Raw genomic sequence first — 24,308 nt, 5'->3', positions numbered from 1 at the left:
TGTTTTAAAAAAGTTAAGTCTCTTGGCTGGGCGTAGTGGCACACACCTGTAATCCCAGTGCTTGGGAGGCAGAGGCAGGGGTATCTTTGTGAGTTCGAGGCCAGCCTGGTCTACATAGTGAGTTCCAGGATAGCTGGGGCTACAGGGAGACCCTGTCTCAAAAAGACCAAAAAAAAAAAAAAAAAAAAAAAAAAAAAAAAAGTTAAGTCTCATATAAAAAAAGCATCATTGAGTCTAAACAAAGTTAGAAAAGTTGCAGGACAGAAAAGAAAATCAGCAGCATTTCCGTACACACAATGAGCTATCAATCAATCAATCAATCAATCAAATAAGCTGGAAACAATCAATCAATCAATCAATCAAATAAGCTGGAAACAATAATAGTAAAAGGGGCTAGTGAGCTGGTCAGTGGGTGGGGGCACCTGTAAGCTTCACGAACTGGCTTTGATCCCCGAGACTGACATGGTTGAAGAGAGAACAGACTCCTGCAAGTGTCCCCGACTTCCACAGTACACTCCCTCCCTCTTCCTCTCTGTCCCCCCTTTCTCCTCTCTCCTCTCACTCTCCTCCCCTTCTACCCCCCTACCCCATGTATACTCAATAAATAATAAAATACTTAGGAATAAACTTAACCAAGGAAGGGGACTGGAGAGATGGCTCAGTGAGTAAGAGCACTGGCTGCTCTTGCAGAGGATGTGGGCTTGATTCCCAGCACCCACGTGGCAGCTAACAACCATCCGTAACTCCAGTTCCAGGGAATCTGATGCCTTCTTCTCACCTCCACAGGCATTGCACAAACAATGGTGCATTTACATACATGCTGGCATAGCACTCATACACATGAAATTTAAAAAAAAATAAACTTAACCAAGGAGAGATCTCTACCCTGAAAACTATAAAGCGTGATAAGAATTTGAAAAGCACGGGGCTAGAGAGGTGACTCAGTGGCTAAAAGCATTTACTGCTTTTGCAGAGGACCTGGGTTCACTTCCCAGCACCCACATGGCAACTCACAACTATCTGTAACTCCAATTCCAGGGAATCCAGTGACCTCTTCTGTCCTCCGTGGGCACTGGACACACACATAGTACACATATATAAATGCAGGCACTCACATATACATGTGAAATAAATATATATATATATATTGGTCTTTTTGAGACAGGATCTCCCTGTAGCCTCAGCTGTCCTAGAACTCCCTATGTAGACCAGGCTGGCCTTGAACTCACAGAGATCCACCTGCCTCTGCCTCCTGAGTGCTAGGATTAAAGGCGTGTGCCGCCACGTAAAAAACTTGAAAAAGGACTAAAGAGAGAACTCAGAGGTTAAGAGTGTTTGTGTTCTTCTAGATGACTCAGTTCAGTTCCCAGCACCCATGTTGGGCAGCTCACAACCACCTAGAACTCCATTTTCAGAGACTCTGATGCCTTCTGGCCTCTGTGGGCACCTATACACATGCACATATTTTATGTATGTGAGTGTATTGTCTGCATGTAAGTGCACCCATGTCATGCAGTGCTGCAGAGGTCAGAAGAAGGCATCAGATCTCCTGGAACTGGAGTTATAGGTGGTATAACTGCCATGTGGGTGCTGGGAATTGAACCCAGGTCCTCTGCAAGAGTAGTCAGTACTCCACCACTGAGCCATCTCTCCAGCCCCATCCCCTAATAGCACTTTGTGGATGTCTTCAATTGGTGGACAAAGGCATGAAAGACAAGTGCAAAAATAGATCCTCTTTTACAACCCAAAACTCACTGTTCAGTGAGTTTTGGTACAGCTAACTCCCAAGAGACTGAATACATGTGCTGGACCACGTGAGGAACCTGATCACAAAAGATGACTATTTACCCTATCACTTCTATATTGATCTCAAAATCCTGAACTCAGGATTTGGCAATTAAGAGGGAAATAACTGGGGGACAAAATGGTGGAGCCCTACTGGCCTGGCCGCCCCCACACTCCAGCAGAGCGGACCCAGCCTGGCTGCCCCCACACACCAGCAGAGTGGACCCAGCCTGGCTACCCCCTCACACCAGCAGAGCGACCCAGCCTGGCTACCCCCTCACACCAGCAGAGCGACCCAGCCTGGCTACCCCCACACACCAGCAGAGCCATGCTGGCCTGGCTACCCACATGCCCCAGTGACATCCATGGTCAGCCAGTGACTGTCAAGACCTGCCAGCAGTCCTTAACAGCATTAGGAATTAGAAGTCTACAGATTTCAGAAAATAAACTAGAAGATACTGGTGTAATGCTGTCCTGTGAAGCTGTGAAACTTCCCAGTCGCCACTCAGAGAATCTTGCATTTGAGGCCTGTGAGCTATTTGCTGCCTGCTGTGAGGACCTAGCTTTTGCTTTTACCCACAGTAAAACTCTGAGGGGAATCAGCCTGTTAGAGAATACCTTGAGCCAGGTGTGGTGGCGCAGGCCTTTGGTCCCAGCACTTGGGAGGCAGAGGCAGGCGGATCTTTGTGAGTTCGAGGCCAGCCTGGTCTACATAGTGAGTTCCAGCTGGGGCTACAAGGAGACCCTGTCTCAAAAACAAAAAAAAGAAAAAGAAAATTCCTCTTAAACTTAAAAAAAAATCTTTTTAAGAAAAGAAATTGAAAAAGACACAGATAAATGGAAAGATAGCCCATGTTCATGAAGTGGGGAAATAAATATTGAAAGTGATTTACACAGTTTAATACAGTCCTTATCAAAATACCAATGACATCTTCATAGAAATAACTCCAATATTTGTGTAGAGCTGCAAAAGATTCCAAATAGCCAGAACAGCCTTGAACAAAAAGAACAAAACTGGAGGCCTCACACTACCTGGCTCCAGACTGGTCCAAAAGAACGTGACAATGTGTAAGGAAGAAAGGACAGAGCAGAGGTCCCAGAAACCATGCGTCTGCGGCTTCCTTTTTTCTAAGTGCCACGAATGACGTTGGGACGAAAACAGTCTTATCAATAAATGGAAAAACTGGATGTCCACATGCAGAAAAGTAAAAGCAGAGCTAGGGTGGTGGCAAACACCTGCCATCTCAGTACATGGGAACTTAGGCCAGAGGGTCAGAGTTCAGGACCAGCCTGGGCCTACATAATGAGTTCAAGGCTAGTCTGGATTATGTATCAAGACAAAAAGAACAAACTGGCCAGGTGTGGTGACACACGCCTTTAATCCCAGCACTGGGGAGGCAGAGGCAGCGGATCTCTGAGTTCAAGGCCAGCCTGGTCTGCATAGTGAATTCCAGGTCAGCTGGGGCTACAGGGAGACCCTGTCTCAAAAAAAGAAAAAAATCAACTCAAAGTTTCAAGTAAAGACTGTTAAAATGCAATACCAGAAAGTCTGAAATTACGACAAGACAGGGTACTCTGAGATACTGGTCAAGGCAGACATGTTTTGGATAAAATTTCAGAACATAGCCAAAAAAATCAGAAATTAATTACTCAGATTATATTAACTTCAGAAACTGCCAGTGAAGGAACAGTCAACAATGAAGAGACCGTCTACAGAATGGGAGGGATATGTGCAAACCATGCATCTGTTAAGGAATTAGTACCTAAAATATAGAGGAAACTTAGCTCACTAGCAAGGAAACAAGCAACCAATTTTAAAACAGGCAAAAGACCTGAATAGACACTTCTCAAAAGAAGGCACGCACATCACTAATCGTTGAGGAGATACAAATGAAACCTGGGATGAACGACTGGCATCAAAAAGCCAAACACAAAGCTGGGGGGGATGTGGAGAGAAGGGAGCCCCGCTCACTGCTGCAGTAGCCATCATGGAGAACAGTAAGGATAGAAGTAAATCCAGCATTCTCTATGTGGAAAGGAAACACCGCAGCAGAGACCTGTGTGCCCCTGTTCATGGCAGCCAGTGAATGGCCTCAGCCAAAGCGAGTAGCTCAATAAAGAGAATATGGTGCGGGTCCACAGTGAATACAGTTCCAGCCTTTTAAAAGGTGCATGCCTCTACGTTCTGCTTTCGGAGGGCTGAGGTAGTAAGGTCATGAGTTCCAGGTCAATCTGGGCTACATTAACATGACTCAGTCTAAATGCTGACATCTGTGGCAACATGAGACTGGAAGGCATCATGCAGCGGTGTAAGCCAGCACAGAAGGCAAATACCCACAACTTCTCTGTGGAATCACAAAGCAGATCTAGGTGAACAGAGGCTGAGGAGGACAGAGATAGTGGCCAAAGGTGTGTAATTACAGCCACACAGGAGGGAAAGTTCTAGAACTGAATACTCACCAGAGGCTGTCATCCCACAAGGTCACACTAGGAGTGGGTTCCTGTGGAGGGATCTGTGGGGACTTCAGGAATAGGGCACCCCATATGGGCCCCCACCTGCTTGCCTAAGCAGTCCTTGCTTCCTGTTGGCATTTGCCCTACCCACTAGGATTCTAGCATCTTCCAACATGGCTCTGCCCCAGAAGAGCCAGAACAGTCCTCAGTGTGCATGTGTTTCAGGAATCCTGTCTAGACTGTCAGCAACATCTGCAGCTGACAGAAAGAAAGGGTCAGTTCTGGTGGTGCAGGGCCTTCGGCCAGCAGGACACAGTCTGGAAGTGGACTCTGCCTGTTTTCCTGTTAGTGAAGTGTCTGCTTCCTGTAGTAGCTGCTAAACATGGCTTCATTGTGACCCAGTAGCTGGGGTGTATGCCAAGGCCAGACAGCAGCCTGCATCCTCACCAGCAGTTAGACCTGGTAGGCATCCACTTCTGTGCCCTTGAATGTGGTGAACCTATTTTGATGCCTGAGACAAGGTTTGAGCTGAGTTTTGAGCAGGGCTGAACCGAATGAAGGTCTTGAGCTGGTGTCAGGTCCTGAGGACCCTGACTGCTTTGTGTCTGGGTGTAGATGTGACTGTAGTACCTCAGGGCTGGCAACTGCTGTGTCACAGGTGGGATGATGACACACATCCTCAGGAGCCCAGAGCATACATGTCCTGCATGTCTTTCAAAATCCAAGTTGCCATAGCTGATGAGACACAGTCAGATTTCCAGAAATGTAACGTGGAGTGGAGGTGAGGAGCGTGTATCTCGATATTGATAAGCCGCTATGCTTCTAGTTCATGTAAATTGTGTGGGAATACGTATCTGTTATTTCTTATTGTACAAAATCAGATGATGCCCTGACCAAAGGTTTCTGTTGCCGCAGACTGCCCACCACATGGGCCAGGCACACATCTGTTAGTCAGGGCAAAGGGTCTGCATGGTGTCCACATGTTTCTGGCTATGGAAGGAACATGGCATCACTGTGTCTGGGTTCTCAATTCCTAGACCCTGAAGTCCACCATACAAAGTATAGGGTTATACTGACCCTGGTTCCATGACCACAGGAGCACAGTGACCCCTACACAAAGTTGTATTTATTCTTAAGTTAACAGAGTGAGTATTGTTCTGTTCGAATAAGACAGAAACCTTGTGGTAATTTAAACAGGTGGTATCTAATATCAAGAAGGCTAAGCCATGGTCAGTGGAAGAGCCCCTGTAAGATTCAACTCAGCAGGGTCCGCAGGGCCAGAAGAGGATCTGGGAGGAAAGCAGTGGACGGCTGCCCACTGAGAGGCTTGACAGGCCGGGGCAGTTCTTGGTGTTGAGACACAGCTGGTGACGATAACATGATGTCATTTCTGGGATGTGTGGGCCTGCAGATGGGGTGGGGACACCCACATGGTCAAGTGACCTGGAGTGACCGTGCTGTAAGGACCTCAAGAAGGTGGCTACCAGGCCATATTGAGACTGCAGGGGTCACAGAGGGACTACTTTGTGGTCTGTGGTAGTGGCAGGATACCTATGCCCCTGCCCAGCACTGAAGAGCCCTCCTGGGCCACCTACAGAGAGCTGCCATCCTAAGAAGTGATAAAATAAAGTTGAAGTTTTGGCATACAGTTATGAATCTTAATATATTTAGAGTCACTCTACAATGTCAGTCACCACCCAGAGCCTCTGTCCTGCTCTGGTTCTCTCTAGTGCCCAGCCCAGTACAGCCTCACTCTCCTCTCCAAGTTGGGTCTCATCAGGAACATCATGTGTTAGGATCCTGTGGAGTCACATTGTGTAAACCCACATTTGTCCCTTTTTGCTGCCAAGTAATGTCCCATGTGCTGGGTGTTCATTAGTCACTGTCTAGGAGACATTTGGGTCATGTGATGATTTGAGTCTGAGGTGTTTCCAGAAGGGGCTTTGCAAAGTAAGTAGATCCTGGGGGCTCTTACCTGACCAGTGGCTTAGAATGGCATTATTGGGAGGTGGAGCCAGCTTGGGGGAAATGGGTCAATGGGGTGTGCTCTGGAAAGATGTACCTTTGTCCCTAGCTCCTTTCTTACTCTGCTTCCTGGCCACCATGGGGTGAGCAGCTCTGCTCTACCCCAGCCTTCCACCATGATGCTCTGTTTCCTCAGAGGCTCAGAAACAAGGAGCCTGAGGACCAAGACTCTGAAACTATGAAGCCAAATAAGCCCTTCCTCCTTTTAGGCAATTCTCAGAAATTTGTCATGGCAGCAAACACCTACCAGGCCGTTTTTTAATTTGGACTGTGATGAATATAATTCTGATGAGCATTAATTTTGAGTTTTTTCTTGTACACCTGTTTCTTTTTCTCTAAGATAAATCCCTGGGAGTGGGGTGCTGGTTCACATGGCCCTTGTATGTTTGGAAGCTGCCCAAGTTACTGCTGCAGAGGGGCTGAGCTGTTCCACAGCCCCACCAGCAACACATGAGAGTTCTGTCTACTCTGTACCCTCCCAGCCCTGGTGCTGTCTGGAATTAGCCCCCTGGCCTTTGTACTAGATGCTGGCAGCACCTAGTTGTAGTTCCAACACATGTCTGTCTCCAGGGCTAAGGTGCCAACCTCTCACAGGTGCCCGTGTCATCTGCAGTGTTCTCTGAAGTGTCAGTCCCACACTTCAACCACTGTAGAGGGTTGTTTGTTTTCTAATGTTGGGTTTTAAAGATTCTGTTTTGGTTACATGATTTGCCATATTTTTCTTCCAATCTGTTGTCTTTCTATTTTTTATTGATCCAAGTTTTTTTAATATTTTATTTATTATTTTTATTTTATGTGTATGAGTGTTATGGCTGCATGTAGGTAAGTGCACCCGTTGTCGTGCAATGCCTGCAGTGGACAGAGAGGCTGTCAGATCCCCTGGAACTGGAGTTATGGACAGTTGTTAGCTGCCATGTGGGTGCTGGATTTCGAACTTTGGTCTTCTGCAAGAACGGTCAGTGTTCTTAACCGCTGACCCATCTCTCCAGCCCCTGATCCAAGTTTTTAACTCTGGTCACACCTGCTTTGTCTTTTTTCCGCTATGGCTTCTGGTGTCATGTCTGCAAACTAAACAAGGTTTTCTTCTGAAGGCTTGAGCTTTTCCACGTTTACAAATCTGTGATACATTTGATTTTTTTCTAGTGTGTGAGGAGGAAATTCTTTTTGGTATATAGTTAACTAACTGGTCAACTGTAGTCTGTGGAAAAGGCCACTTCATTAAGTTGCCTTTGCAACTTTGGTGAAAGTCAGCTGGACATATTTAAGAGGGTATGTGAACTCTAATGCTATCTTCACTCCTGTGGATTTTATAGTAAATCTTAAAACTGTATTGTGGTTCTAGGGGCTGGAGAGATGGCTCAGTGGTTAAGAGCACTGGCTGCTCTTGCAGAGGACCCAGGTTTGATTCCCAGCACCCAAATGACACCTGACAGCTGTCCATAACTTCAGTTCCAGGGGAATCCAATGCTGTCTTCTGATCTTCTTGGGCATTGCATGACACAGGTGCACATACATACATATAGGCAATACATTCATACACATAAAAATAAAAACAATTTAAAAATTGTAGTGTGATTGTAGAAACTTAACTCTTCATTTAAAGTTGTTTTAACTGCCCTGGTGGCTCATGCCTTTAATCCCAGCACTCAGGAGGCAAGGGCAGGCAGATCTCTGAGAGTGTAAGGCCAGCCTGGTCTACATATCTCTGTGAGTGTGAATGCATGCATGCTGCAGCATGTGGAGATCAGAAGTGTCAATCCTGACTTTCCGTGTTGTTTTGAAGCAGGGTCTCTTAGCGCTCACCACCATGTACGCCAGGCTGGCTAGTCCTCGAGCTCACAGGGGTTCTCCCGTCTCCACCCCCATCTCACCATAAATGTGCTGGGATCACAGATGCATGCTAACCACATCTGGCTTTTTGTTTTATTCTGTTTTGTTTTTTGAGACTCACTATGTAGCCCTGGCTAGCCTGGAACTCACTATGTAAACTAGGCAGGCCTCAGACTCCCAGAGACCCATCTGCCTTTGCCTCCCAAGTGCTGGGAGTCAGGCGTGCACCACACCTGCTCCACAGTTGGCTTTTATGTGGGTTCTGGGGGTTGAGCTCTAGTCCTCACCCTTGTGTGGCAGGTGCTTTACCCACCAAGTTGTCTTCCTGGCCCCTCAGCTTTGGAAGTAGCTTGTCTATATCTGCAAAAAAATCACATGGGGTCCTTAATTGGAATTGTAGTAAATCTATAGATTAGGGGGAATTGAACAATGCCCAAGCTCCAATCCATAAGCATGGTGTATGTTCCATTTATTTAGAGGTCTAATTAACTTTTAGATCCTCCTGCCTCTGCCTCCTGAGTGCTGAGGTGATCTGTCTTTTTTATTTTTTAAATATTTTATTGTTTTTATTCTATGTGTATGAATGTATTGCCTGCATGTGTGTAAGTGCACCCATGCAGTGCAGTGCCCTCAGAGGTCAGAAGAGCGTGTCAGAATCCCCTGGAACTGGGGTTACAGATAGTTGTTAACTGCCATTTAGTGTTCCTGAGAAGTTTACACAGGTGAGAATCAGGTATAGCTTTTAGAAGGAGACGGGCGTGGTGGCGCATGCCTTTAGTCCCAGCACTCCGGAGGCATAGGCAGGTGGATCTCTATGAGTTCAAGGCCAGCCTGGTCTGCATAGTGAGTTCCAGGTCATCTGGAGCTACAGAAAAAGACCAAAAAAAAAAAAAAAAAAAAAAAAAAGAAGTGGACAGACACTAGCCTCCGCCCAGGCCAGAGTAGAAACCCTTGGCTTAGGCATAATTGAGCTCCACCTACTGAAGCCTGTGATTTTCAAAGATTTCTGTGTAATTTCAGAAGGTGTTGGCCAGAAGGTAGGGCCGGGGGTGTGGGACAGTGAAGACCCCAGTGCTGCCTTGCTCTGTCTGACGTTCATGTATTTCCTGCCTTCTCCAGGTAACCCCAGGGCTGGAGGAAAAGGAGGGGGAGCTGCTAGTTAGGGGGCCCTCTGTGTTTCGAGAATACTGGGAGAAGCCGGAAGAGACGAAAAGTGCTTTTACTTCGGATGGCTGGTTCAAAACAGGTAGGACCAGAGGGGACAGTTGAGAAGGGTCCAGTCTATGTTGGTGTGTCTTAGCCTATGGATTCTAGAACCTTCCACTGAAGGCAGAGGCTAGTTGGAGGCTACCGTTTTGCCAAACTTTGAGTGCCCTAGCCTCTCATCAGCTCCTAGAAAGAGCATCTGTAGGCCCACGTGACCCCTCTGTCAGCTGGCCAGTGAGTCTGTAGACAACGTGACCCCTCTGTCAGCTGGCCAGTGAGGCTGTAGACCACGTGACCTTTGTCAGCTGGCCACGCTGGCTCAGCCTTGTTGGTACCACATCTTCTGTTCCTGCTGCCTCCTTTCCCTCCTGAGTGTTCCACACACTTGACCCACAAAGACCTCCACCACTCTCCTGCTCATTCACATAGCCACACTCTTGCTCTGTAATCTCCCTACCATGGGCTCAGAAGCAGTTGTGGCTTACAGTGATCTGTCCTGGTTTGGTCATTAGTTTGTGTTATTCTGGTTTAGTCTGCTGTGTATGGCCTGTGGGGCTTCTGGGGGAGTACAGACCTGGCAACAAATCCAGGTGGGCTGATCAGCAGGTACTGTGAATACCCAGCCTGGGCGTCCTTTCTCCAGAGACCCCCCCCTTTCCATCCTACGGGAACCCCACATTCTGTAGGTAGTACAGCAGGTTATGGAGGTAGGTTTACAGCTGCATCTCTCTCCTGGAATGATTTTAACCAGAGGGATATCACTACAACATGAATTCCTGACCTCAGGATGTCAGGATTCTGGGTAGTTTTCCCTTTTTCTTCCATATTTGAACACTTTTGTGTGAATGTGCTTTCTTTTCTAGTTCTAAAAGTAATACTTTTCCAAAAAGCAATGTCTATTCCCATGTGGTGTGCTGGCCCATGATGATGAAGCTGGTCTCTTCCATGCTTGTGTGGGGAGTAAATCCTTGCGGGAAGCCACACGTCCTGGGTGCCATGCGTGGGTACCGTGGTGATTCTTGGCTCATCTGAAAGAGAAAAGTCTGTAGATAAGGGCAGTCTGTAAATCACCAAATGTGACCCTCAGCCTGGTGGCCCCAAGACGCCCTGGAAGTATGTGTTGGCCCAGCCAGCTTGGACCAGTATACTCTAGGTGGATGGGAGCATCATGCCCAACCCCATGTTCAACCCCAACAGGGAGTGCCCAAGGGAGGCATTCAAACTCAGGATTCTGAGGGACACAGTCACCCAGGAGCTTGTGTGCCCTAGGTACTCAGAGTTGAATGAGTGAGCAGAAGGTCCTCTGTGTGACCTGTAGGAGGGTGGGGGAGAGGCAACTACATTCTGTCTCCACCTTGTGGCACTTGGGATTAGTTAGCTACACTGGTCCTGGCTGACCACACATCTTCCTGTAACCCCAGACCTCTGCCTTCTCTCTCTGCTACTGGCAGCTGTGGCCAGAAGTACCCAGACCTCAGAGTAGAGCCAAAAGAAGCAGTGGTAGGCAAGGGCAGTAACTGCACTCAGCAGAGGGCTGGGCAGCAGGTGCCTGGAGCCTTAGCGTTTGAGAGTGCATGCTCTGAGAACCCCAGAACAGAGGCAGTGCCCCTGAATATGCCCTGCAGGCTCTACGGGCACCACCATTCCGGGACATCACCAGTGATGGGTTGGGGACACAAGTGCCAGGATGACATGTTTTACCTCTGCATCTATGGTGGAGAGTGTGAGCGTATTGGCACATGGCTTCCCAGTGCTGCCTGTATAAACACCCCAGCCAGTGCTAGCTATCCGGAGGAGACAGACTCCCACGGTCCTCCCTCCAGTGCAGGGTTTAGGAAACCCTCCTTTTGAGTGCATCTTGCTTTTAGCAGGCTTCCTCCACCGCCAACCCCAGCAGCCTTCTGCACAGGAATCTCAACTTGCCTTGTGTTCACCTTTTATGTTTAGGTTTGGGTAAAAAGCTGTGTTTGGGGGGCTGGAGAGATGGCTCCGTGCTTAAGAGCGCTGGCTGCTCTTGCACAGGACCCGGGTTCAGTTTCCAGCACCCACTTGGCAGCTAACAACCCTCTATAACTCCAGTTCCAAGGAATCTGACACCCTCTTCTGGCTTCCATGTGCATTGCACACATAGTGCACTTACATGCCTGCAAGCAGAACACTCATAAACATAAAATTAAAAAAAAAAAAAAAAATAGCCGGGCGTGGTGGTGCACACCATTAATCCCAGTACTTGGGAGGCAGAGGCAGGCTTTGAGCAGCAAGACTAAAGCAACTTGGCAACTCCAATATAAAAATCAAAAGAAAGCCGGGCATGGCATGCCTTTAATCCCAGCACTCGGGAGGCAGAGGCAGGCTGATCTCTGTGAGTTGGAGACCAGCCTGGTCTACATAGTGAGTTCCAGGCCAGCAGGGGCTACAGGAAGACCCTGTCTCAAAAAGACCAATAAATAAATAAATGATAATTTAAAGCTGTGTTCTTTATTTTAAAAACAATGAGCCCCGTTGGTGTCACTGGTGTGGGGACTCCTGGAGCCCCGGGTGCAGCAGGAGCCACGTGGGTAGTGAGCGCTCCGGGTGGGCCTTTCTGCTGAAAAGGAGTAGCACGCATTAATTATTGTAAAGAGATGTCTTCAGGAGAAAACGATTTTGAAATTCAGTTTAATTTCATTGTAACGTGCTGCAAACAGGAAGGGAGTGTGTGTGTTTAATTGGCTCTCGGGGGTATGGCCGGGAGCCGGCAAGCCTTTGTCACAGGCCATTAGCGATACAGACTGCATAATGAGAGCATGCAATCAGCTCGCAGCTGCCGCTCCTACGGGGAGAGCATGATATTAAGTAGAAATCAGGATAAATTAAACTTAACCCTTTCCCTGGCTGGCCCTCCTGCCACGATTGTGGCATAAGCTGAAGAGAGGCCGTCCCAGGCACTTGGGAAGGGCCCAGTCCACAGTCTCTCCCAGGTGATACTCTGGGTCAAGGTGAGAAGAGGGCTCAGCCATCTGATGCCCACTGCTCCTACCTCCTCCACCCTGCCTTCCCCAGCTCTTCCTGCCCAGGGGAACTCAAAGGGTCAGTGGCTCCACAGGGAGGAGCAGAGGCCTGCCTCGCTGCCGACATGAGCCATCCCAACTCTGTCACTTCAAACAACTATTACCTGAGGTGATCCTAGGGGCCCCAGGCAGCAGCAGGTGAACCTGGAGTCTGGAGTTAGTTGCTACCCAGTGGGTAATAGGAGTAAAGGAAACAGAAACTCCTCTGGGGCTGACTGAAGACTGCCAGGACTAAGGAATCGAGGAATTGGCCAGGTTCCTACAGGAGGGTGAATGGGGTCCTAGGTGCTGTGAATCCCTTTAACATATGCAGTTAACATGTATTATTACTAATAATGCAACTAGCAGCAGTGGAGATCCTTAGAGAACAGTCCCCTGATCTAAGGAAAATCACCAGGAGCTCCAGTGCCACAGGGGAAGGAGGGATTGATGCCTGTGCTCTCCCCAACAGAACCATTGGTCCCCTGATTTGTATGGCAGGTTATGATGTTCCTACACGCAGCCATCCCAGCTTCAGATTTTGTGCCATTTCAATGTGTGTGGCTGGTTGTTGGGGCTTTGCTATTCTTGGTGCCTTTGAGGGACTTTGCCCTTCCTTATTGATCTGCACCTATCAATACCTTTGGATGGTTTAGACTGCAAAATGTCTTACACACATGGTAGCAGATGGTTTTCAGATGTGACCTGTCTACCTTTGCCCTCCATAGGAATGGTGGCACTATGAGTCAGGATGTTTCCCTGTGCAGTGTTCAGAGGCCAGTTCTCAGCCTACAGGATTGGAATCAGCCAAGATCTCGGCTGGAAGCCAACCTTGCCCTCGTGCACTGCAGTAATTGTGCATAGGTGAAGGGTCTGTACCAGTGTGCCCATCAGGGAAGGCATGAATTAACAGAATTAATCTATTCACTCTTGGAGGAGCTGGACATCTTAGGGACAAAATCCTCAGGATAGGTTGTACTGCCTCTAACACTGGTCTCTATGGGGACTTAGGACATGCAGAGGCCAAAGTTCACCCTGGAAGGGGCCATCTCCGGTGAAGACACTGTCTTAACACCCCACACCCTGTGTGATCAGGATGCTAGGCAGGGGGTGAGCACTCCCAGCCGCACCGCTGCCTAGACAAGGCCCCCTTTCTCCACCGCTCTCCTTGGTTGTGGACACCAAGTTCCCCGTGAGGTTTCACACCTGTTTGGTTAGGGTCAGAGCCAAGTGCCGCTGTCAGCTCTGCCGAGTGGCTTTTCTTTGGTGTGTTCTCTAAAGGTCATCATTGCTGTGTTGGAGGGCTTTAATATTTGAATCAATTGTTGATTAAGTTCTAATAGTCTTCCCATAGACTTGCTAAAACTGTACAGTGTTATCCCAGGCAATAAAAGGAAGTGTGAATCTTTATTTCTGACCCTTGACCTTGCTGTGTGACTGTCACCTGGGAGGATGAGAGACACAGACCTTCCTAACTCCTAGAAACAAGAAAAAGGAGGGCACCCCGTACTCCATGAGCTTCATTCCCACCGTGAGTCTGTGTTCTCAGACTGTAGGTGTTACATGTAGTCCAAATAGGCTGGGGACCAGCATCATGGGAGGGTGGCCTTGTCTACCTAGTACCAGAATGTATACTTGCCAACTGTGGTTACCCCTGGCTTTTCTTTTCTTTATGGACTGTGTCTGAGCTGTGTCTCTTAGAAAACATGGGGACTCTGGGTAGGAGTTTGCAAGCTTTTTCGTGTGCCTGTCCATGGCTTAAACTCCCCTGGCCTGGCCAGCCCCACCATATCCACAAAGACTCAGGACTCCAGGACACCACCAGTGTGGAAACAGAAACTATGGCCTCTCCCCAGCAGTTCTCCCCAGCCTTGGTAGGGGATTCTGAGATGCTGACCCCCATTCTCAGATGCTGTCACTTGGGATCTCAAGCTCTGCCATCCTCTGCTGGGTCCTGCTCTCAAAGACAGTGCCCACAGCCTGGTCAGTCCACATGCAGCATCTGCCCTGGTGTGCTGGTGGATGCTGTCTGACTGTGCGGGAGGGGCCAGGGCTAGGCCCCAGACACCTACAATCCCTTCTCAGGCGGCTCTCAAAGTCCGACCTTTTGCCCGGGAGCCTGTGGTGTTACTACTCCTTATTCTCCCTCTTGGGCTCCCGCTAGGCTCGGGCAGTTCTTGACATCTTGCCTGTCTACTTTCTGGCATTCAATTTTTAAATATAACCTGCTCCCCTTTCTCCTATTTTAGGCTTTAAAACAACAACAAAGCTACAGTTGGTTTTGTCTCCGATGCCTGGATGTGTCTCGTCTGCCACTGCTCTGGGCAGGTTTTGGTGAGGTTTGGGCTCTTGAGAAGTGATTGCGTCTCTGTTTTACATTTATTTCCTGTTCTTCTAGTATCTTCCTGGGCTTTTAGTCCCCGAGGCTTAGATCTCAGAGACCTCCTGTGGTGGCACCCCCTCTCCTCTTGCCAGAGCCTATGAGGCAAGTTGCTGGTAGGTGACCTTCACCCAGACCTGACCTCCTGTGCCGTGAAGGAGAGGCCCAGGTGGGGTTGAGCTGTTGGGGGACAGTGCTATGGCAGCTGTTGCAAAGCAACCTCGGAGCAGGGAGTCCTGTTTCCCTGAGCTTTGAGGGCCAGAAACCCAAGTGTAAGATGCACTCTGCAGCTGCCTGCAGATGCCTGGCATTATGCCAGACCAGCAAACCTGGTCCTCAGCAGAATGGATGCTATGCTGTTGTTTGCAGGGTCAGGAGAGTCACCAGCCAGTAGTGCATCCTGACCGTAGGCAACAGCTTATATCTTCCCTGGCAAGGCCCCTCAGGGAAGGTACCTATTCCACCCATACATCCAGAAAATCGGAATCTGTATATCGTAGAGATTTATTTTCAATTACAGTTTAAGGCAGAGACATGAACTAGCACTGGATTTGAAAGCAGTGTATAAATCTATGTAATAGGATTGTATTGATTGCTATGTCATTTCTGTCAGAACAAAATTCCCTCAATGCACACATCAGGCCAGACTGAGAAGGCACGTTGGCAGGAGGCTGAATCCAGATCAATGCATTCTGACAAATACGTTGTTATAAAAAGTAAAGGTTACTTAACTTGTTTGATGTGCATTTCAAATGGAGACTCCGCTTTAACTCCCCACCAGACCGACTGGTCCCCCGATGCACGGAGCCTCTTCACCCTCTCACCCTGGCCTCTCTGCCTTTGATTACTTTGGCCCTTGGTAATGGGGTGAACTGAACAGGCCAGGACAGGCGGGAGGGGCAGAAGTGGCCCCACACTGAGAAGCCTGAAGTCACAAATTAGGTGAAATGAGGCTGCCTGACACTGGTGTCCAGGGGACTCCTGAGAATGCACCAGCCCGGGGGAGGGCAAGCGGGTGGGACACAGGGCAGGGGCGGCACATAAGTGCTGGGAAGAGAAAGGTGGCATCCAGGGGCAGCTGGAGGGGACTGCACAGGAGAATCCTGGCTGCTGGCCTCCAGCCAGGACCTCAGGGCCCTGAAGGTACTAGGCTTTCTTCTGGAGCAACAGGAAGCCTCTCCCAAGGCCGCCAACAGGATGAGGATTCTGCTGTAAGACACGGGGCCCATCATTGGTCAGAATGAGTCAGGCTCACAGCCTCATGATACCCAGGGATTAGGGACAGCCCCTCCACTGAGGCAGCCTGACAGCTGGATGCAGTTATGGAAGATGGCCCTCACCCTGCCAGTCTGCCTAGCCTTCCTCTGTCATGACAGCACCAAGTACAGCCTAATTCTGACGGCTGATGGGCAGCAGCCCCCCCCGAAACCTAGTGATCTGAAAAGGGTGTGAGCACCTGTGTCGGCACCAGACTGGAGCACTGCAAAAGCCCAGCACTATTTCATGCTGCCTATTACCTGGGCATAGACACCAGCTGTGGAGATTTAGATTGCATCTCCAAGGCCAAGTGCACCCCAGTGATTTGGACATCTTGATCAGCACTGTCAGAGCCCCGAGAGCATGCTGGTGCACCAGATCTTTCAGACTATAGGAAGTTGTGAACCGTACAGCATGGCCTCAGGCAGAGGGAAGGCCTTGGGTGTGCTCCACAAAGTAGCTTTCATGGGCAGATCCTGAAATAACATCTCACAAGCTTAGAAGTGATAGCCAAGTCAAGGAGGTTTGCAAGTAAGTTCTAACCTAATTCCTAACTCCTTACTACCAGTGATGCTGTCAACACAGGCACCTTCTGGCCAGAGGCGACACTGACAAGGGCTGACACTGGTACCCATCATCCTGCATTGTTTATGAGCATGGCCCAGACCGGCAGGCTGTTGACAGCAGCCCTGTTCACCATGCACAGGAACTGGCCACACAAAGCTGGGGCCTCGAGTGTACACTTGGGGTTTCCATGACAGCAGTTCTGTGGGGCAGCTACAGTGTTCTGTGACACCTTCCTGCTGTTCCTTCTGCTTCTGTTCAAAGTCCTTCCCTTCACCCTAGCATTTTTCACAGAGAACCAGCCCCATGCCCTGGCCTCTGACCCACAGTATCTCCTACCTGGGAAGCATTTGCTCTGACTGCCCCAAACATGGTCCTGCATATCACAAGCCAGAGCCAGTCATGCTGAGGCAGTGTGGGGAGGGCCCCGAGCAGTGTGTGCCCAGCATTGCCCAGGTCTCTGTTCTTACAGCACCCTGGGGTAAACCCCAAGGCAGGAGCCCACATGTGCAGAATTCTTTATCCCAAGGGCTCATCCTAGGTCAGATTGTAGCAAACACAGGGCACTATGCTTCGGAACTACACAGAGAGAATGTGGAGCATTGTAAGTAGGCAGTAAGACACCTCTTAATGCAGGACCAAGCCAGGGAGGCCATGTCCAAGGCAAGGGAGTGGCTCTGCTATGTTTCATCTTGGGGTGAGCAATGGCCAATGGGGAACAGCATCAGAGAGCTTCCTGCAAAGACCCTCAGTGCCAGGTTGCCACCTCACTGTGGGCGATAAGCAGCTTTGATGGCCTAGGGTAGGAGAAGCCAATGGAAGACCGAGGCTGTCCAGTCTGAGTGGACACAGCTGGATCCATAGCTACAGCAAGAATGGCAAAGACTTGCAGAGGGTCCCTCGGAATTCAGGAGAGGCTGTGGTCACCCCATAGCCCATTCCGTGTCCTTTCCCTCCAACCAGTACCTGTCCAAGGTGTTTCCTGGTCTAGGCAGAGGCCACCCACTCAGCTCTTCTACCACCCATCACACTCAGAACTGCCACACTGGGGAGAGAATTACCCAACACCAGCCCTTGCTCCAGGGGCTGGCCTTCCCTTTCTAACATAAATAAGCTCAGGGCCCATCCAGACCAACCATCCGTCTTGTTTAATAGACTGGAGTGCGCCCTGAACTGCAGGTCCCGGGGAATGGTGAGGTGATGGATGGTGCCTTCCCATGTTGGACAGCGTGATATATAATGAAATACTTATGATTTATTTCAGCTAATAACCTGCAGGGAGCTTGTGAACAGACAGTGAGGCCACAATGCTGCTGTCAGGCTGCTGCCAACATCTGAGTGCCTACACACAGTCATAATCATGCAAATGTGTGTGCCGGACATGTGCACCCACACATGCACCCTCACTGCTGTGAGGAATCCTGTTCTTGCCTAGTCCCCTACTCCTGATACTGCTGGTTTTTGTGAAGCATAATAAGCTCATAGGGTCCCAGGCTCCCACATGAAGGAACAAGTGAGATGGTTATTTTGCTTAGGGAGAAAAATCACCATAGCTGTTTGGGGATGCAGGGGTGAAAGGCAGAACAGAGGGGACATTCAGCAGGGGCAGCTGGGGACATCCCCATGCTGGTAAAGGGGACAGCAGTGACCACCCTCCAACTCCCAAGGCCCCTCCCATGGTGGGGTGTCAGAAGGTGTGTAGACAACTTGTTTTTACTCACTTGGCTGGAAGTGGGACACTGCAGGATGGCTCTCTGTGGTGGTGAGGCTGGTCCCTAACAGGTGTCTGTGAGGCTAGGGCAAGGATTATGTCAGGGCTACCCCTGGGTCTTCTGATAGAACTCATCTGGAGTCAGGGTCAAAGCCACAAAACGGTACTTGCTGCTCTTCTGAAAATGCCACATGCTGCTGTTGATTGCCCTGACAAAACATGGCCCACACTGGCCATGTTCAAGGTGTTTACAGACCTCAAGGGTCCAGCTGGCTCCTAGCATGTTGTGGGTTCTGGTGGGCTCCAGTTCCACGGCTGGCTGGAGTGAATGACAGCATCACAGAGATGAAGTATAGACACAGGCCATTGGAGCCAACCCCACAGCAGTGGGCCTGGATGCCAGGAAGGGGTGAGAGCCACACATGCACACACAGCCTCTTGGGAGTCTCATGGCAACTACCAGGAGCCTCATGGTCACCTTCTGGTAACCAGATGCTCTAAGACTTCCCAGGGCTATCACAGAGCCCCTTTCTTCCAGGAGACACTGCCGTGTTCAAAGATGGCAGGTACTGGATTCGAGGCCGTACGTCGGTGGACATCATTAAGACCGGGGGCTATAAAGTCAGTGCCCTGGAGATTGAGCGGCACCTGCTGGCCCACCCCAGCATCATGGGTGAGTTGATGGGGACTTTGGGTTTAAAAGAGCGTTGTCTTCAGGACACAATTCCCCCTTTTCTACTCAACTAAGCTTTAGACTGTCAAGGACCCTCTTCTGCCTGCCAGTAGGGATCCTCTGAAATGTGTCTATGCTCCCACCCTGACCAGAAGTACACAGGGCCCAGAGATGATCCTTGCTGCACTAAAGTGGTCTCTAGGCCTAGTCAGGATGCACATCCACCTTGCAGACACTGATCAAGCTAAGCCGAGCAGGCTGAGCTCCCAAAGACTCTGTGTAGAGCTCATCCCTACTCCCATGAGGGTCTTGCTCCTGGGAATTGAGGACCACAGTTAGTCCCCTGTATTGCCTACACATTCACAACTGTTCAGCCTTTGTGGTCATCAGGACCTTTCCACGCAGCCTGTTCTTCTGTCCTCAGATGTGGCTGTGATTGGAGTTCCAGATATGACATGGGGCCAGCGGGTCGCAGCTGTGGTGGCCCTTCAAGAAGGACAATCACTGTCCCACAGGGATCTCAAGGAGTGGGCCAGGTAGGGCTAAGGGGACAGGCTAAAGTATGGGAAATGGAAGGGGACTGTCCTGGGTTTGGGGGTGGGAAGGGCCTATCCTGGAGTCTGGGAAGCTGGGGTGGACCATTATGGATCTTGGTATCAGTGGGAAGGGAAGATCAACATTGTGGTCTTTGGATGATGCTGTCCATCCTGTCCCCCAATCCATGCCCACTCCCATGAAGTGCAGACCTGGGACAAGAAGGGCCTCTACCTACAGACTTGGTTGGGCAAAAGCCTAAGAGGCAAAATCTTGTGTTCCTGGGACAAAAATAAATATTTTGGGCTCAGCTTCACGATAAATTCCAAAGCATGGTCAGACTGGACACCACCAGGAAAGCACCTGGCTAATCCAGATCTGGCTCAGGCACTGGGCTGAGCAGTGACCCCTTCCTTTCCTGCCAGACTCATACAACCTCCCACAGAACAACCTGGGCCCAAGAGCCTCTTCCATTCCTGTCCTAAGGGTGGCCTGGGCACCTCACCCCCTCCTGTGGGCTCCTCAGAGCCTGGGGCATCCCTGGCCCTCAGCGCCTGGGGCCTGCGGCCACCAGTTGTTCCTCAGACCCAGGCTGGGGATTCTTTTTCCATCCTGTCACTGGTAGCTGCCTGTCTGCCTTTCTGCCCTGCATTCTTTGTGTCAGCCTTCGTTACCCCCATCTCAGCCCTTGGTGGTTTCTGATACTCTCCCAGGATCCACAGAACAGAAGGGGACCCACTGGGACCTTCAGAGAAGAGCCACTTTGAGCTTCCACTGTGGCCCATAAGTATACCTCCAGGTTCCTTCTCTTGAATTGGAGCTCTGTCCTCTGCTGCACCAACTCTAACCCTTCTTCCTCCCACCCCAACTTGCCTTCTCAGAGTAAGAATATTTTTGGCTCGTCCAACACAACTTCACAAACAGTAGGAATCCTTGTTCATCAGGGCAACACAGCTGGGCAATTACTGATTCCCCTGGATTTGCAAAATCACAGTTGGAGCTCTATAGCTTAGCAAAAGCAGCAGTCTGGTTGGCCAGTTGCTGCTTTGATTAAACAATTACTTTGTTGAGAAGAAAAGCATCCGGGTATCCTGTGCTGAGCATCACAGTATTGCTGGATGGAGCTCCCACATTGGCCTGGATTCCTCAGGTGGCTGTGTCCACAGCGTGGGCTCATGGCTGGTGCACACTGTTAGTGCTTCCCCCGGAGGCCTGTCCAAGGTTTAAGTCAGACTCCTTGCTGACACCTAGCAGGGCTTTTGCTGAGTGTTCAGGCTCATAGTGGGTATATGAAGACCCTGAGATGGGGAGCTGAGTACTAAGGTTTGGGGCTTCCTGGGAGTCATGGCTGTGTGGAACCCAGATGGGCAAGGAGGATGGCCACAGCTGTTCTCCTGGGGTTGGGAGACCCATGACCACAGCCAAGAAACAACCAGCCCTGTGGGAACTACTGGCCTTTCAAATAGTGTCCCTTCAGTGAATAGCCACTGACCACAGGTTGTCCTGGGGTTGGGAGACCTGAGGAGACAATTCTCACTTGTAACTCCCAGACCTACCCATGCCTTAGCATGGGTTCTCCCCAGGGGACAGGTCCTGGGCTTCCTGGTGCCTCCTGTACAGGACACTTGCAAGGGAAAGCTGGCCTGCTGCTTCCAGGAGCCTTGAGGCCCAGTGTCCCCACCCATGCCTCATGGGTGTTGCTTGCGGCTGGTGACTTTCTTCCCTAGAGCTCTGCTGACCATGCTGTCCACCTGCCATTAAAGGGGAGGCAGGAAAGAAAAGAAAAGAATTAGAGCATTCATTCTAATGTTACAGCTGGCTGATAGGAGTTCCAGAAAGATGGTATCTGGGGAGGAGCTAACAAACAGCCAAATTTTCTCCAGTCCATTGAAAGGGAAAGCTGGGGATGACAGTGCATGTCTGTAAGTTCAGAATTCAGGTGGCAGAGGCAAGAGGGTCACGAATTCAGTGCCAACATTGACTGCATGGCAGATTCGAGGGCAGCCTCAGCTACATGAGACCTGGAAGGGAGATTCAGAAAAGAACAGAGAATCCAAGCATGACTGTTATCAGCAGAGGTGCAGCTCACAGCAGCCCAGTCTTCCTTAATCGATGCCATGCAGTCTCATGTGTCTATTTTGTAGTTGCGAGTGCCAATGACATGGATAAATTACCAAAACTGACCCAAAAGCCAGAGGCTGAAGAGGTCCATGTCTCTTAAGCAGAGTTCCCAGTTTTACCATAAAGCAAATGCCAGGCACAGAAGGCTTTAATGGCAAATGGTGCCTAGTACATGAAGGACACTCCGCAAAGCACAGGTGGGCATAGTGAGATGAGGAACACTTCCCACCTGACTTCATGGGACCTGTGGAACCCTGCTGCCAAACCAGACAAGAAACCGAGACCAGTTCCCTAACAGGCAGACAGAATTTTAACCAAATGCTAGAAATTAAGCCCTATTCACAAAAGAGCTGACACATCATGGTTACGTGGCATTTATACCAGGAATATGAGGTTAAACATTAAGAAATCAACCAGTGTGGCGCGCAGTGCTTACAGAGTAAAAGCCATGCAGTCACTTCAGTTGACATGGAAACTATTCGCAAATCCTGGTGCCGCTCACAGAAATTCTCAGCAGTCCAGGAGAGATGTTCCCGAGATGAGGGAGGGGCTCTGACCAAGGTTGTTACCTACAGGGCCACTCTACTGTGCCAGAGTCACCTTTGGAGGGAAGGGTGGAAGGCAAGCCTGTGGTCAGCCCCACATGGTGACCCTCACCCCAGGACAGTGAGAGGTCAGGGCAGATGAGAGAGTTTTGTGGGGAAGGCAGAGGCCCTCCCCGCCACCCTCTCCCTCTCTCTGGTTCCCTCTCACTGTACATATTCGTGTTACCCTGTGGACTCTGACCTGACTTTGAAGGTCTTGGGGCCAAGAGGAGGATGGGCCTCCCTCTAAGGGCAGGATGACTTCCTGTCACCCTCTGGCAAGGCTTCCAGCCCTGGTTTGGAGCCCCTTTTTAGGTTATTTTTCAAAGAACTTTCCCAAAAGCCCTTTACTGATACTTTGGAAGTGTGGGGACTGTTGTCTCACTCCTGGCACCGCACTCCCTGAGGGCGACTCTTCCTGCAGTGGGCAGGCACTCTGAGCATCTGGTGGGATCAGGATGTGGTTGCACAATGGCTGCTGGGTGTCTCAGGTGCCCACGTTCCCCAGGGGTGGGGCTAGGAGTATCTCAGACTGTGCTTTTCTCTACAGAGGCATCCTGGCACCATACGCTGTGCCCTCCGAGCTCCTGCTGGTAGAGGAGATCCCACGGAACCAGATGGGCAAAGTGAATAAGAAGGACCTGGTCAGACAGTTCTATCCTTCATGACCAAAGGAGCCAGCCAAGCTGAGATCCAAGGACCACAGACATCCTGATGATCATGTGCTGTGGGCCTTGTAGTAGGCAGTGAGACCCTTAGATGGAACCCCTAAATCAGGTTGACAAGAATCAAGAACACTGGGATGAAATCACTGAGTGAGGCTTCCTCCACCCAAGGCTGGTAGTCCAAGCCCGAGACCCTGGCCACTGGCCATGTCCTGGCCATCACTGGTATATGCCAGCTTTACAAGCACAGTAAGGATGTGGCTATGTCCAGGGCATGGCCAGCTCCCTGTGCCCTAGTTCCTGGCTCTCCTCAGGGCAGGTCCCAGAGAGTCAGAAATAATAGCGGAGAGAAGAGCTGAGATATAAAGACAGAAGACAAGCGTCTGCATGACCTGCAAGTCACACGTCTGCACGCACACACAGATATCACAGCTAGCCCACATAGTGTGCCAAGCAGCTGCCCAGACCCAGGCTCCTGCTGTGGCAACTGCTTTTACCCTGTGAGCTGTCTGCTATGTGCATGAAAGAATGTTTAAGGTCCTTCAGGCCACCCAAGGCCGTCCCCAAATAGCCCTGCAGCTTCTCTCTTGACTGCGTCACCCTCAGCTCAGGGCCTTTTTGTCCCTTCTCTGTACTGTGTCCCTTTGTCACCTTCCCAGAACCCTTCCTGTTCTGCTTCCATAATTACATTTCAGAGTTTCCCTAACCTCCATCCTCCAGGCCCACAGAAACCTTAGATGTCCGCCAGCTCAGATGTGTGGACATCACCCACCGTGTGCACTCAGGCCATGTGGAGAAGCAGAGCTCTCAGTGGCTCCAGGAAGGCCCCACTCTTCTGGCTATGGCCTATGAAAAGGACAGTTATAGCCCAGGCTCACCTGAAACATCTGCAAGGCAGCAGTGAGGGCGAACTCAGGGCACCTCACTTACCAGGGTGCAACCCCAGAGCAGTCAGTCCTTCCTTCCAGGGGGACAGTGTGCGAAGAGGAGGATGCCAGGCCACACCTCACCCTGCAAAGCTGCCAGTGGAGATGCAGTCACCAGCTCTCTGTGGCCTGGCTTTGCAGCCTGTGCTGTCCCTGTGACTTGGACACTAGGTATCATTTGTGGCTACTCTCCAGAGGAAGTCCCTCAGAGGGCAGTGTGAGTGACAGGAAACCTCCCAGGAAAAAATAAAATATTGAAGAGTAGATTCAGTCTATTGATTTTACTATTATATCTTTTGAATCCTGAAGTTTCTGGTTCCTAAAGGTGTCTGCCTAACTATTGCTTTATGCCCTGGTACTCATCAAATGTTGTGGAGATAACAGTGATGCCCTTTCAAGCACACTGCGTGCTTCGTACACTCTGACACTGCAATCTTGGATGCTCGTCCTCCCAGCACAGTGTCACAACCTGCGGTTCTCCTGTCTGTTACCAAGACCTAGACAGCCCAGACTTTCACCCACAGTACCTGCACAGGGCAGTCCTGAGGGGAGCACTTCCCTCCT

At 50.1% G+C, this 24,308-nt stretch overlaps 1 protein-coding gene and 1 non-coding gene across 3 annotated transcripts in view; both read left to right on the top strand.

The window, feature by feature from the left end:
* The window catches only part of Acsf3 (acyl-CoA synthetase family member 3), a 46,261-nt gene extending 22,253 nt beyond the window's left edge, over nt 1–24,008 (top strand). The window contains exons 7-10 of one of the 2 annotated variants that reach the window (XM_008840529.3): nt 9,214–9,340; nt 18,780–18,914; nt 19,339–19,450; nt 22,704–24,008. In XM_008840529.3, the coding sequence (XP_008838751.1) occupies nt 9,214–9,340; nt 18,780–18,914; nt 19,339–19,450; nt 22,704–22,821 (492 nt within the window). In that variant the 3' untranslated portion in view covers nt 22,822–24,008. The remainder of the gene's footprint in view (nt 1–9,213; nt 9,341–18,779; nt 18,915–19,338; nt 19,451–22,703) is intronic. The other variant, XM_029567121.1, reaches the window with a different exon arrangement.
* On the top strand, nt 1,670–1,794 carry LOC115071621. The gene has a single exon (XR_003850732.1). It is a non-coding gene; the product is annotated as a small nucleolar RNA SNORA40 (small nucleolar RNA).
* Nucleotides 24,009–24,308: the final 300 nt, after the last annotated feature.

The sequence above is a fragment of the Nannospalax galili genome, unplaced genomic scaffold, assembly GCF_000622305.1.
Source record: "Nannospalax galili isolate Female #2095 unplaced genomic scaffold, S.galili_v1.0 scaffold459, whole genome shotgun sequence".
Lineage (NCBI taxonomy): Eukaryota > Metazoa > Chordata > Mammalia > Rodentia > Spalacidae > Nannospalax > Nannospalax galili.
The sequence above is the reverse complement of the archived record's forward strand: the minus strand, read 5'-3'. Positions and strand labels throughout refer to the sequence as shown.